A 14535-nucleotide genomic window follows, 5' to 3' on the forward strand; every position below is an offset into this window, starting at 1 on the left:
TTCACTTCATATTTCTATTGCTAGTCTCAGGGATCCCCACAACATCACTCAACTGTTGAAGAGGGTTCACTTCATATTTCTATTGCTAATCTCAGGGATCACCACAACATCACTCAACTGTTGAAGAGGGTTCACTTCATATTTCTATTGCTAGTCTCAGGGATCACCACAACATCACTAAACTGTTGAAGAGGGTTCACTTCATATTTCTATTGCTAGTCTCAGGGATCCCCACAACATCACTCAACTGTTGAAGAGGGTTCACTTCATATTTCTATTGCTAATCTCAGGGATCACCACAACATCACTCAACTGTTGAAGAGGGTTCACTTCATATTTCTATTGCTAGTCTCAGGGATCACCACAACATCACTCAACTGTTGAAGAGGGTTCACTTCATATTTCTATTGCTAGTCTCAGGGATCACCACAACATCACTCAACTGTTGAAGAGGGTTCACTTCATATTTCTATTGCTAGTCTCAGGGATCACCACAACATCACTCAACTGTTGAAGAGGGTTCACTTCATATTTCTATTGCTAGTCTCAGGGATCCCCACAACATCACTCAACTGTTGAAGAGGGTTCACTTCATATTTCTATTGCTAGTCTCAGGGATCACCACAACATCACTCAACTGTTGAAGAGGGTTCACTTCATATTTCTATTGCTAGTCTCCGGGATCACCACAACACAACACTCAGTCTGAGGCTACATGCTAAGCTGTACTAGCTCACTTCAGCATCATGCTATCACTTGAGGAGGAACAGTCTGGGGCTACATGCTAAGCTATGCTAGCACACTTCAGTGTCATGCTATCATTAGAGGAGGACTAGTCTGGGGCTACATGCTAAGCCATACTAGCTAACATCAACAAGTAAACTAACGTGTACGCACACTGATGCTAACATCAAGAAGTAAACTAGCGAGTACGCACACTGATGTTAACATCAAGAAGTAAACTAGCGAGTACGCACACTGATGCTAACATCGAGAAGTAAACTAGCGAGTACGCACACTGATGCTAACATCAAGAAGTAAACTATCGAGTACGCACACTGATGCTAACATCAAGAAGTAAACTAGCGAGTACGACCACTGATGCTAACATCAAGAAGTAAACTAGCGAGTTTGCACACTGATGCTAACATCAAGAAGTGAACTAGCGAGTACGCAGACTGATGCTAACATCAAGAAGTGAACTAGCGAGTACGCACACTGATGCTAACATAAAAAAGTAAACTAGCGATACGCACACTGATGCTAACATCGAGAAGTAAACTAGCGAGTACGCACACTGATGCTAACATCAAGAAGTAAACTAGCGAGTTTGCACACTGATGCTAACATCAAGAAGTAAAATAACGAGTACGACCACTGATGCTAACATCAAGAAGTAAACTAGCGAGTTTGCACACTGATGCTAAAATCAAGAAGTGAACTAGCGAGTTTGCACACTGATGCTAACATCAAGAAGTAAACTAGCGAGTTTGCACACTGAGTCTTTGTGTTCAGTGTTGTGAGTGATTCATTATTAGCTTGCAAACATTATTACGATAGATATATTAAAAGGATTGATTCATTATGATGAATGATTCATTGTTAGGAAGGATTCATTATCACAAATTATTCATTATTAGGAATGAGTCAATCTTAGGTATGTTTCATTATCATTTATGATTCATTATCAAAAATGATTCGTTATCACAGATGATTTGTCATCAGCAATGATTCAATATTAGAAATGATTCATTATCAGGAATCATTCGTTATCACAGATAATTAGTTACCACAAATGATTCCTTATTCAGAATGATTAGTTCCTAGGAATGAGTAGTTATCACGAATGATTAGATATCAGGACTGATTCCTTATTAGGAATGATTCATTATCAGGAATGATTCTTTATTGGGAATGATTGGTTCTTAGGAATGATTCCTTATTGGGAATAATTTGTCACCGGGAATGATTCGTTCTTAGGTATGAGTTGTTATCAGGAATGATTTGTTGTCAAAATGATACCTTATTGGGAATGATTTCATATTGGGAAGGAGTCGTTCTTAGGAATGGTTTGTTATCACAAATGATTTGTAATCAGGAATGATTCCTTATTGGGAATGATTCGTTCTTAGGAATGATTGGTTATCAGGAGTGATTCCTAATTAGGAATGACTCGTTATCAGGAATGTTTCCTTTCTGGAATGATTCGTTATTGGGATTGATTTGTTCTTAAGAATGATTCGTAATCACAAATGACTCGTTATCAGGAATGATTCCTTCTTAGGAATAATTGGTTGGTAGGAATGATTCATTCTCTAGGAACGATTGGTTCTTAGGAATGATTGGTTCTTAGGAATGATTGGTTGTCAAAGGAGTCGGGCCGCTCCGCTGGGATGAGAGTTGTTTCAATGCGTTGCCACGGCGATGGAGAGGCCACACCTGCCGATACTCACCTGACCCCCGGGCTTCAACACAAACAACACAGACGTGAGACCAGAGGAAGCGTCGGCAGGAAGTCTTACCTGGCAGGTCCGTGATGTCACCTGACCGAGCAGGAAGCAAGAAAAGACATGAAGCGGCCCGGGTCATGCGGCGGTGGGGATGGCGAGCAACTCACCCATCTGTCCCGTGGCGATGACGTTGTGGTACTTGGGGTGCTGGTTGACGGTCAGGCACAGGATGTCGTCCGTGTGCTCCAGGTAAAAACTTTGCCTTCCTGTGGGGACAATGGAGGTCAGCACACCACGTGTGACAGCGAGACCGGCGGACTGACCGGAAGAAAGTTTCTGGATCACCACGTGTGACAGCGAGACCGGCGGACTGACCGGAAGAAAGGTTCTGGATCACCACGACGGCCGCCGTGTGGAAGACCATGTCAGCGCCCTCGTTGAGGTAATGCAGGTTGTTGCGACAGTCGAAGCCTCGGTAGCCAAACACGTGTTCCAGCTGCAGTTCCTGAACACACGCCCAAACCACAGTCGCACACGCAACCACAATCAGGACCAGGACCGGACTTACTTCTACCCCTTTCTTTGTCTTGATCACGTTGCTCTTGGCAAGTTTCTCAGGCAGTGGTGTTGCTCGACTCACCACAGGTCTGCAAAGGCCAAAACCAGAGGGGACTAAGAACAAGATCCAAAATCAAGAACCGGGCTCAAGATCCAGGCTCTAGGACTAGGACAGAGAACCAGGACCAATTACCAGGATTAAGAGTTGAGATCAAGTACCATCCTGGAGATCCAGGCTCGAGAACCAGGATACAGAACCAGGATCAAGTACCAGACTTAAGTACCAGGATCAAGAAACAAGATCAACTACCAGGCTCAAGATGGAGGCTCGGGAACCAGGACAGAGACCCAGAATCAAGTACCAGGACCAAGAACTGAGATCAAGTACCGGCAGAGTCTCTGCAGGTTTCTACATGTCAAATTTAAGACTTTTAAAGACTTTTTAAGACCATCTTGAAAATAATTAAAGACTATTTTACATCCATACGGACAACAAATACAAGAACAAAGTCAAATCAGAGAATTAATTTGAGGTTCCACTAAGTAAATACACCAGGACACAAAAAAAAATACACCAGGACACAAATTAAATACACCATGACACTAAGAAAATACAATATCTCCTCTCTGAGCTGCTACCTTACCGTGGTAGAGGAGTTTGCGTGTCCCAATGATCCTAGGAGCTATGTTGTCCGGGGGCTTTTATGCCCCCTGGTAGGGTCTACAAGACAAACAGGTCCTAGGTGAGTGATCAGACAAAGAGCAGCTCAAATACTTCTATGGAATTAAAACATAATGGACTCAGATTTCCCTTGCCCGGACGCGGGTCACCGGGGCCCCGCTCTGGAGCCAGGCCCGGAGTTGGGGCACGATGGCGAGCGCCTGGTGGCCGGGCCTGTCCCCATGGGGCCCGGCCGGGCACAGCCCGAAGAGCCAACGTGGGTCATCCCTCCAATGGGCTCACCACTCATAGGAGGGGCCATAGAGGTCGGGTGCAATGTGAGCTGGGCGACAGCCGAAGGCAGGGCACTTGGCGGTCCGATCCTCGGCTACAGAAGCTAGCTCTTGGGACGTGGAACGTCACCTCACTGGGAGGGAGGAGCCTGAGCTAGTGCGCGAGGTAGAGAAGTTCCGGCTGGATATAGTCGGACTCACCTCGACGCACGACAAGGGCTCTGGAACCAGTTATCTCGAGAGGGACTGGACTCTCTTCCACTCTGGCGTTGCCGGCAGTGAGAGGCGACGGGCTGGGGTGGCAATTCTTGTTGCCCCCCGGCTCAAAGCCTGCACGTTGGAGTTCAACCTAGTGGACGAGAGGGTAGCCTCCCTCTGCCTTCGGGTGGGGGGACGGGTCCTGACTGTTGTTTGTGCTTACGCACCAAACAGCAGTTCAGAGTACCCTTTTTGGGTACACTCGAGGGAGTACTGGAGAGTGCTCCTTCGGGTGATTCCCTTGTCCTACTGGGGGGTTTCAACGCTCATGTTGGCAACGACAGTGAAACCTGGAGAGGCGTGATTGGGAAGACTGGCCGCCCGGATCTGAACCCGAGTGGTGTTTTGTTAATGGACTTTTGTGCTCGTCACGGATTGTCCATAACAAACACCATGTTCAAACATAAGGGTGTCCATACATGCACTTGGCACCAGGACACCCTAGGCCGCAGTTCCATGATGGACTTTGTAGTTGTGTCATCAGATTTGCGGCCTTATGTTTTGGACACTCGGGTGAAGAGAGGGGCGGAGCTTTCTACCGATCACCACCTGGTGATGAGTTGGCTGCGATGGTGGGGGAGGATGCCGGACAGACCTGGCAAACCCAAGTGCATTGTGAGGGTCTGCTGGGAACGTTTTCGATAGACCCTTGTGTGTTTGAGCAACCTTATTTAGGGACGGCACTGCTCACCTCAATTGAGGATGGGCCTAGAAAAGGTGGCCTAAAAATTGGCACTCAATCTCGCCTGGATAGGATACCGCACCTATCGGGTCATTCCATATGCCTGCGGTTGAAATAGAAATAAAAAGACAAAATCATGCAACTTGAAACTGAAAATGGAATGTGAGGACTCTCCTGGACTCGTACGGCACATCTGACAGACCTCACAGGAGAACTGCCTTGGTGGCTGCAGAGTTGAATTGCTGAAACATTGAAATTGCAGCCCTGAGTGAGACCATGATCCTGGATGAAGGCTCTCTAACTGAAGAATGTATGGGCTATACATTCTTCTGGAAAGGCTAGCCCTCAGGAGTACAACATCTGCATGGTATACGACTGTCCATCAAAAACACACTGCTGCCAAGATTCACTGAAACACCTGTCAGCATTAGTGAGAGACTAATGACCCTCCGTATCCTCCTGGTCAGGAATTGCTACGCCACACTTCTCCGTGCTTATGCACCAACCCTGCCATCTGAGAGTGAGGTCAAGGATTCCTTCTACCAGTCACTTGATGAGGCTCTATGCCGAATCCCTAAGAATGACAAGATGTTCTTGCTTGGGGATTTTAATGGCCGAGTGGGACAGAACAGCAGGATATGGAGTGGAGTACTTGGCAGACATGGAGTTGGTCAGGTTAACTCAAATGGGATGCGATTGCTTACACTCTGCTCAGAGCATAACCTGACCATAACCAACACCATCTTCCAGCAGAAGGCTAAATATAAGAATTCATGGATGCACCCCCGTTCTAAACATTGGCACCTGATAGATTATATCATAGTGAGGCGTAGTGACATCAAAGACGTCCTCATCACCCGTGCCATGAGAGGTGCAGAGTGGTGGACAGATCATATTTTGATTATGGCCTATGTCCACCTACAAGTGCACCCCCCCTTGAGACGGCGAGGACTCAAAAGGAAGAAGCTAGACTGCGCCCGCCTGGAAAACCCTGATCCAAGAAATTACTTTCGCCGCTCCCTGGCTGAGAAACTTGTGGAGGTAGAGTCTTCCTTGAACTCTTCTGAGAACTCTATTGACCAGAACTGGAACTCTATCAGCTCGGCTCTCTATGATTCAGCAGCCCAAACAATAATGAATAACCAGGATCAAGAACCAGGATCCAGAAACAGGATGAAAAACCAGGATCAAAAACCAAGATGAACAACCAGGATCCAGAACCAAGATGAAGAATCAGGATGAAGAACCAGGATGAAGAACCAGGATCCAGAATCAGGATAAAGAACCAGAATCCAGAATCAGGATCCAGAAGCAGGACGAAGAATCAGGATCAAGTACCATGATGAAAAAGAAATGAGCAGCACGTACCTTTCGTCGACAGGAAGTTCCTTGTGCTGCAGATGAGGTTTAGTTCCCGTCATCTTCCTAATGCTGGCAGAGTAGACCTTGGTCACGTAGTCCACCGCCTTCTCCCGCGCCACGTCGCTGTCGTAGCCTGATGACACCACAAGAAGTTACAACAGGAAGTTCCTGCAGGATTCCCCCAGGAACATGGTGACCTCCGTCTTCCTCCACGTCATCGTCAGATTCTTCACTGTCCACCGCCTTGTTCTCCTTGTGACCCGCCTCTCTGGTCCAGATCATCAGCGCTGTGTCGGCTCCGCCCACAGACAGCAGCGTGGCGTCGTCATTGGCCCAGCGCACATTGGTCACGTTGGCGCTGTGGGCAACGTACTTCTTGGACCTGGCAAACTGACCCTGAAGGCAAAGAACTGGTAAGAAGAGACCATGGCTGATACGATATCAAGTCTGTATCACACTAATGTTCATCATTAATGACGGCCAATATGATATCAAGTCGGTATCGCACTAATAATCATCATTAGTTGGTCACGTTGGCGCTGTGGGCCACGTACTTCTTGGACCTGGCAAACTGACCCTGAAGGCAAAGAACTGGTAAGAAGAGACCATGGCTGATATGATATCAAATCTGTATCGCACTAATGTTCTTCATTAATGATAGGCAGTATGATATCAAGTCTGTATCACACTAATGTTCTTCATTAATGATAGCCAATATCATATCAAGTCTGTACGACACTAATCATCATTACGATATTAATGAACTCTCTATCAAACTGATATCATTCACATGGTCTCGCTGTGTGACGACGGTATTCAAATCTCTATCAGACTGATATCAATCACATCTCTATCAGACTGATATCATTGACATGGTCTACCCGTGTGGCGACAATATTCAAATCTCTATCTGCCTGATATCATTCTCACCCTGCAGGGGAAACTGAAGAGTTTCAGGAAGCCAAAGTCGTCCCCGGTGGCGAGCACTTTACCGTCCTTGGTGCGCGATGCGGCGTTCACAAAACCGTAGGTTGGCCAAATTCCCTGACAGCTGGGACCCAGAACTGAAGTCCAGCTGGCCCAGTCCAGCTTGTCAAACTGAAAAGAGGTGTTCTGGTGAGAAGGTCCAAGGAGGGTTGAGAAGAAGGTCCAAGGAGGGTTGCGAACCTCCACGTCGCTGATGCTCTGTCTGCGTCCTCGAGGAGCCTCAAAAAACAGTTGCTCCTTGCTTCCTGTGTTGACCTGCAGAAGTTTTCCTGCCGGCACAACAGAAAGTAGTTGTGTTAGTCACAGTTAGCATGCTAGCGTGTTAGCATGCTCACCTCGAGCATCCCAGTCCATGTGCGTGACGAAGCTTCTGATTCCTTTGCAGATGCCGACTCTCTTGCTGGTCAGCACGTTGTAGATGTCCACGAAGGAATCCTGGGACGCCACAGCCAGGTACTTCCCTGCGCCTGGATCAGGGTCAGCAGAACAACCCACAATGACCCCGCCCCCCCGCTGGTGGTGAGTACCTTGGGAGAAGCGGATGTCGGAGACCAGCTCCTTCCGGTGGTGGAACGTCACCATGTCCTCCAAGGTGTCGGCGTTGACCACCAGGAAGCTGCCGTCATTCAGACCCACCGCCAGCGCTTTGCCGTCCGGAGAAAAGGCGCAGCAGCGTCCACCTGGAGCACAAATGTCAGAGCTCTCGAAAAGAATGGCGGCCAGCCATTTGTCCCGCCGTACCTTTTTTGAGCTTGCGCACGGCAACCATGCGGTGGTTGGCAGAAAGTTCCCACATTCTCAGCGTTTTGTCATCGCCGACGGTGGCGCAGACAGGAAGTAGCGGGTGAGCTGCTAAACCCCAGACCTCACCCTCCATGTGGCCCTAAACACAGGACAGGCCTCAGGACTCTGCCGGCATTCTTTTTGTGGCATCAGCTGACCTGGACCAGTAGCGTCATCGGACCGCTCTTGTCGATCTCCAGAACTTCTCCATTCTTGGTCCCCACCAGGATGTGGCCGTGACCCAGGGTGATGGCTCTGATGGACGGGTTGTCTTCCAGCAGCAGTCCTGCGGGGACAAGAGTGGTCATGTGACACCGGCTAGCTCTCACGTGACACCGGCGAGTGGTCACATGACACCAGGTCTTGTGACACCAGCTAGCGGTCATGTGACACCGGCGAGTGGTCACGTGACACCAAGTCTTGTAACACCGGCGCACCTTTGGAGGACGGCGACAGGAGTGCTCTCTTGATAGCGTAGGTCTTCAGACATCTTTCGAACGTGTCATCCCAGAGTTCCACCACACCGTCCTTCCCGCCCGTCACGAAACCCTGACCAGAGAACACCAGGCCCATGAGCGCCGTGTTAGCCGATGAGAACGTGTGTCTGTTCGGAAGACCTTATCCAGGGAGCACATGGCGAACACGGGACCGTCGTGGGCCTTGACCGTCTTCACAAGCGTGGTTTCTCTCCAGATGTAAACGTCACCGTTGGTGGCGCCCGAGAAGACAAAGTCCTCTGAGCGACCGTAACACGCAGACATCATGGTCTCCTGCTTGCCCAGGTTCCCGCAAATTCCACGTTTGAATGTCAGACCGCCTCCTGCTTGGAAAGAAGCACAAATGCTAACAAATTGGCATGCTTCAACTAAGCTAGCGGCCAGTTAGCTAATTAGTTGATTAATCAACTACTCGCTGCTGGACATTGAAATTATTAAAAGGTTGTAACATAGCTAATGAGTCAGCTAGGCATTTACTAATTAGTTAGAGATGTGTTACCAACACAGTTAACTAGTTGTTGGCTAATTAGTGAGCTGTGTGTTGGCTAATTACATTACAAAGTGTTGGCTGATTGGTTTGCTAGGTGTTGGCTAATTAGTTAGCTAGGTGTTGGCAACATATTTAGCTAGGTGTCGGCTAATTAGTTAGCTAGGTGTTGACTAATTTGTTAGCTAATCAGTTAGCTAGGTGTTGGCAACATATTCAGCGAGGTGTTGGCTAATTAGTTAACGAGGTGTTGGCAACATATTTAGGTAGGTGTCGGCTAATTAGTCAGCTAGGTGTTGACCAATTTCCTAGCAAGGTTTTGGTTAATTAGCTAGCTAGATGTAGGCTAATTATTTAGCTAATTAGTCAAAGTGTTGGCAACAAACTCAGCGAGGTGTTGGCTAATTAGTTAGTGAGGGGAGGCTAATTAGTTAGCGAGGTGTTGGCAATATAGTTAGCTAGGTGTTGGCTAATTAGCTATGTGTTGGCAACATAGTTAGCTAGGTGTTGACTAATTAGTTAGCTAGTTTTTGGCTAATTAGTTAGCGAGGTGTTTGCCAATTAGTTAGCGAGGTGTTGGCAACATAGTTAGCTAAGTGTTGGCTAATTAGTTAGCAAGGTGTTGGCTAGGTAGTTAGCAAGATGTTGGCTAATTATTTAGGTAGGCATTGGCTAATTAGTTAGCTAATCTATTAGCGATGTGTTGGCAACATATTCAGCAAGGTGTTGGCTAATTAGTTAACGAGGTGTTGGCAACATAGTCAGCAAGGTGTTGGCTAATTAGCTAATGAGATGTTGGCAACATAATCAGCAAGGTGTTGGGTAATTAGTCAGCAAGGGGTTGGCTAAATAGTCAGCGAGGAGTTGGCTAATTAGTCAGCGAGGGATTGGCTAATTAGTCAGCGAGGTGTTGGCTAATTAATCAGCTAGGTGTTGGCTAATTAGTTAGCGAGACGTTGGCAACAGTTAGCGAGGTGTTGGGTAATTAGTTAGCGAGCCGTTAGCAACAAAGTTAGCGAGGTGTTGGCAACATAGTCAGCGAGGTGTTGGCAACATAGTCAGCGAGGTGTTGGCAACATAGTCAGCGAGGTGTTGGCTAATTAATCAGCTAGGTGTTGGCTAATTAGTTAGCGAGGCGTTGGCAACAGTTAGCGAGGTGTTGGGTAATTAGTTAGCGAGCTGTTAGCAACAAAGTTAGCGAGGTGTTGGCAACATAGTCAGCGAGGTGTTGGCAACATAGTCAGCGAGGTGTGGGCAACATAGTCAGCGAGGTGTTGGCAACATAGTCAGCGAGGTGTTGGCAACATAGTCAGCGAGGTGTTGGCAACATAGTCATTAAGGTGTTGGCTAATTAATTAGCGAGGTGTTGCAACAAAGTTAGCGAGTTGTTGGCTAATTAAGAGAGCGAGCTGTTGGCAACATAGTTAGCAAGATGTTGGCAACATAGTCAGGGATGTGTTGGCATAATAGTCAGCGAGGTGCTGGCAACATAGTCAGCAAGGTGTCGGCTAATTAGTTAGCAAGGTGTTTGCAAGATAGCTAGCTAGCTGTTGGGTAATTAGTTAGTGAGGCGTTGGCTAATTAGTTAGCGAGGGATCGCAACAAAGTTAGGGAGCTGTTGGCAACATAGTCAGCGAGGTGTTGGCAACAGTCAGCGAGGTGTTGGCAACATAGTCAGCGAGGTGTTGGCAACATAGTCAGCGAGGTGTTGGCTAGTTAGTTAGCGAGGTGTTGGCTAATTAATTAGCGAGGTGTTGGCTAATTAATTAGCGAGGTGTTGGCTAATTAATTAGCGAGGTGTTGGCTAATTAATTAGCGAGGTGTTGGCTAATTAATTAGCGAGGTGTTGCAACAAAGTTAGCGAGTTGTTGGCTAATTAGAAAGCGAGCTGTTGGCAACATAGTTAGCGAGGTGTTGGCAACATAGTCAGCGAGGTGTTGGCAACATAGTCAGTGAGGTGTTGGCTAATTAGTTAGCGAGGTGTTGGCTAATTAATTAGCGAGGTGTTGGCTAATTAATTAGCGAGGTGTTGGCTAATTAATTAGCGAGGTGTTGGCTAATTAATTAGCGAGGTGTTGGCTAATAAATTAGCGAGGTGTTGGCTAATTAATTAGCGAGGTGTTGGCTAATTAATTAGCGAGGTGTTGCAACAAAGTTAGCGAGTTGTTGGCTAATTAGAGAGCGAGCTGTTGGCAACATAGTCAGCAAGGTGTTGGCTAATTAGTTAGCAAGGTGTTTGCAAGATAGTTAGCTAGCTGTTGGGTAATTAGTTAGTGAGGCGTTGGCTAATTAGTTAGCGAAGTGTGCCACCACCTGAGTGCTGCCAGAACTTGATGTGTTTCATCCCTAAGGTCACCAGCTTGTCCATCCTGAAGGGGTTGCTCTTCACCACAAAGATCTTGTCCTTGTGGCCCCTGGGAAAGAAGCGGACGGGAACAAGGTGCGAGCACACCTGACGTAATAGACTTGACAATCTGTACCTGCTCTTAGCCAGTCGTTCACCTTTCTTCCAGTCCCAGATGACGATGGAGTGAAAGTCGTCCATTCCCACAGACACCAGGCTCTTTCCGTCAGCTAAAAAGGCAAAGAAACCTTCAAGACGACGCAAAGCTCTGCCGGCCAGGTGTGAGCGATCATGTGACGTACCTGTGAAGTCCAGCGCACTAACTCCTTTGCTGTGGTGACCTTTGAGCAGCGACAGGCATTTAAGAGTTGAGATGTCCCAGACGTGGACGGCCGGGTCCCGGCCCACCTGAGCACACAAAGAGGCGATCAGAGACCAGCTGTCGGTCCGGTGGCCGTCCGTACCTGGCCGGTGGCGGCGTAATCTTTCAGCGGGTGCAGGGTGAGGCTGAGGATGTCGTCATCGTGGCCCTGATAGAACCTCTGACTGTGCTGCAGGCGGTTGTAGACCACAGCCACCGCAGCCACATGGTAGACCACCTCCCCGCCCTGGCTGTAGAACAGGTTGTTACGGCAGTCGAAGCCACGGTACCTGAAGAGTAGTCCAAGACCAACTTGTCTTATCGTCCATTAACTGATTACCCATCATGCGCAGCACTTTTACCCATGAACAAATTGCAGGCTGAGCCCCTCCTCCGGTGCTTTTTGCCTCTTCAGAGAACCAATCAGCTTCCTCCGCAGCTGCGGGAGGTCGTCCTTATACACCTGCGGATGCAAATAGCGAGTCTAACGTACGGAGCGACTTCATACCTTGCAGGGTTTCCCGCAGCGCTTTGTTGCTAAGAGTCGCCGCCTAAGCTGAATTCTTAACAAGCTGCTACGCTTTGCTCTGCCTCTGTCCCTGTCAGTATGTCTCTGCAGCACCCAGCATTGTCCCACCCACAGAACCATCTGATTGCTTGCACGCAGAGCGGTAACAGCCAATCAGCAGTGCGTCTTCGGAGCGGCAACAGCCAATCAGCAGTGCGTCTTCAGAGCGGCAACAGCCAATCACCAGTGCGTCTTCAGAGCGGCAACAACCAATCAGCAGTGCGTCTTCAGAGCGGCAACAGCCAATCAGCAGTGCGTCTTCAGAGCGGCAACAGCCAATCAGCAGTGCGTCTTCAGAGCGGCAACAGCCAATCAGCAGTGCGTCTTCAGAGCGGCAACAGCCAATCAGCAGTGCGTCTTCAGAGCGGCAACAGCCAATCAGCAGTGCGTCTTCAGAGCGGTAACAGCCAATCAGCAGTGCGTCTTCAGAGCGGCAACAGCCAATCAGCAGTGCGTCTTCAGAGCGGCAACAGCCAATCACCAGTGCGTCTTCAGAGCGGCAACAACCAATCAGCAGTGCGTCTTCAGAGCGGCAACAGCCAATCAGCAGTGCGTCTTCAGAGCGGCAACAGCCAATCAGCAGTGCGTCTTCAGAGCGGCAACAGCCAATCAGCAGTGCGTCTTCAGAGCGGTAACAGCCAATCAGCAGTGCGTCTTCAGAGCGGTAACAGCCAATCAGCAGTGCGTCTTCGGAGCGGCAACAGCCAATCAGCAGTGCGTCTTCAGAGCGGCAACAGCCAATCAGCAGTGCGTCTTCAGAGCGGTAACAGCCAATCAGCAGTGCGTCTTCAGAGCGGTAACAGCCAATCAGCAGTGCTCCAGCGTCGTGATGAGCAGATTAGATGTTTAGCAGGTAAGCATCAAGCACCGAACTCTCCCCAAATGATAATAAACACCTCCCAGTCAACTACTGGTAACATCACTATGAGCCCGTTGACGTTCTAGAAATATAAGCGGCAGCTCAGCTCGCCTGCAGTCCTGGAGGTGAAGGCTAATTAGCTTTCAGCTTAACGTTAGCTCATTTTGCGGCGTGTGTGCGTGTTACGGACGGCAAAGCCCCGTCTGTCTGTTATTTCACTTGACCTTTTTCTGTGTTGAAGCAGCGAAAAAGGACATAATGTTACATGAAGAGTTTGTGTCTGTGATAGTGTATATAATAATGTAAGTGCATCATTAAGCCTACATCAACTCCATGGTGTTCAGGGATGAATAGTCTCTCCTATTGCTATTGTACTGTTTTTTCAGCTACAGTAACATTCATCATTAGTAATGTAGCAGCCTAGTTTCCCTGCGATCACATGTTGCTACAAATATAACATTTACATAATAAAACTCAACTTCAGGCTTCCCAAATGCTGTAAAAAATGAAGCATGATAAGTTGAACATATGTCAGCATGTGGCATAATAATGACATAATTAGTATCTCAGCTAACTAGGACTGTTTTGTTTTTACTCTATGGAAAAAATATGGAGATATATATCGTATATCGCCAATCAGCAAATGGAGCGGAAAACACAACCAAAAATTTTAGGCGTCTTCATGCGACGAAGCTGGCCTACTTCAGTAAAGTCTGTAGTCTATTACCCCCCAGGCTGTGGTGGCAGCGACAAGGTGGAGACGTGATGGCGACAGGCCAAGTAACACCGATCCTTACACCCACCCACCCCCTTTCCCGGTCTGTCCGCCGGAGAGACAACATCTTAACTAACACATTTTCTGGGGGAAACACTGCCTTGCCTATAATCACCTGACGCTCGTAGTTGTGCTGAGATTCCTGTTCGATGTCCGAGTCGATCTCTGGCACGTCGGACACGTCAGAGTCTGAGTCGCCGCTGTTGGAGTCGGCGTAACCCTCTGGAAGCAGCAAAATGTTATCAAATCAAAAACTGCGACTTTCAGGGACGCATGGAGGGTGACTTTAGTGCTACTTTTCAGGGATGCATGGAGGGTGACTTTAGTGCTACCTTTCAGGGACGCATAGAGGGTGACTTTAGCACCACTTTTTAGGGACGCAGTTCTCTGGCAACATCACCGATAAAGTCACAAAAAAGATTTTTAAAAGACCCCAACCTTGGAGGAGGGGTTCCAGGACACCGTTCATGACACCCTCAGGCAGGAAGCGCCACTGGAAGACGGCGTGATCGGCCCCGCCGGTGCTGACGACCCACTGAAGATCCTTAGACCATCGCACGTTGGTCACATGTGCAGAATGGCCGATGTACTTCTTGAACTTGGCACCTGT

The 14535-nt window shown here is 48.2% G+C and overlaps 1 protein-coding gene across 4 annotated transcripts in view; it reads right to left on the bottom strand.

Annotated features, from left to right (window-relative positions):
• The window catches only part of LOC133539227 (echinoderm microtubule-associated protein-like 6), a 35718-nt gene that overhangs the window by 13702 nt on the left and 7481 nt on the right, over nucleotides 1-14535 (bottom strand). For 2 of the 4 annotated variants that reach the window (XM_061881397.1, XM_061881396.1), the window contains exons 9-29: nucleotides 14364-14531; nucleotides 14041-14147; nucleotides 12086-12186; nucleotides 11827-12013; nucleotides 11665-11770; nucleotides 11499-11592; nucleotides 11332-11432; nucleotides 8652-8854; nucleotides 8472-8583; nucleotides 8193-8320; nucleotides 7993-8134; nucleotides 7779-7931; nucleotides 7587-7718; nucleotides 7432-7520; nucleotides 7195-7362; nucleotides 6462-6660; nucleotides 6271-6397; nucleotides 3019-3097; nucleotides 2826-2955; nucleotides 2618-2716; nucleotides 2523-2543 (exon numbers count right to left, since the gene is read on the bottom strand). In XM_061881397.1, the coding sequence (XP_061737381.1) occupies nucleotides 2523-2543; nucleotides 2618-2716; nucleotides 2826-2955; nucleotides 3019-3097; nucleotides 6271-6397; nucleotides 6462-6660; nucleotides 7195-7362; nucleotides 7432-7520; nucleotides 7587-7718; nucleotides 7779-7931; nucleotides 7993-8134; nucleotides 8193-8320; nucleotides 8472-8583; nucleotides 8652-8854; nucleotides 11332-11432; nucleotides 11499-11592; nucleotides 11665-11770; nucleotides 11827-12013; nucleotides 12086-12186; nucleotides 14041-14147; nucleotides 14364-14531 (2646 nt within the window). The remainder of the gene's footprint in view (nucleotides 1-2522; nucleotides 2544-2617; nucleotides 2717-2825; nucleotides 2956-3018; nucleotides 3098-6270; nucleotides 6398-6461; nucleotides 6661-7194; nucleotides 7363-7431; nucleotides 7521-7586; nucleotides 7719-7778; nucleotides 7932-7992; nucleotides 8135-8192; nucleotides 8321-8471; nucleotides 8584-8651; nucleotides 8855-11331; nucleotides 11433-11498; nucleotides 11593-11664; nucleotides 11771-11826; nucleotides 12014-12085; nucleotides 12187-14040; nucleotides 14148-14363; nucleotides 14532-14535) is intronic. The other 2 variants (XM_061881398.1, XM_061881399.1) reach the window with 2 other exon arrangements.

Source organism: Nerophis ophidion, linkage group LG20, assembly GCF_033978795.1.
Source record: "Nerophis ophidion isolate RoL-2023_Sa linkage group LG20, RoL_Noph_v1.0, whole genome shotgun sequence".
Taxonomy (NCBI): Eukaryota; Metazoa; Chordata; class Actinopteri; order Syngnathiformes; family Syngnathidae; genus Nerophis; species Nerophis ophidion.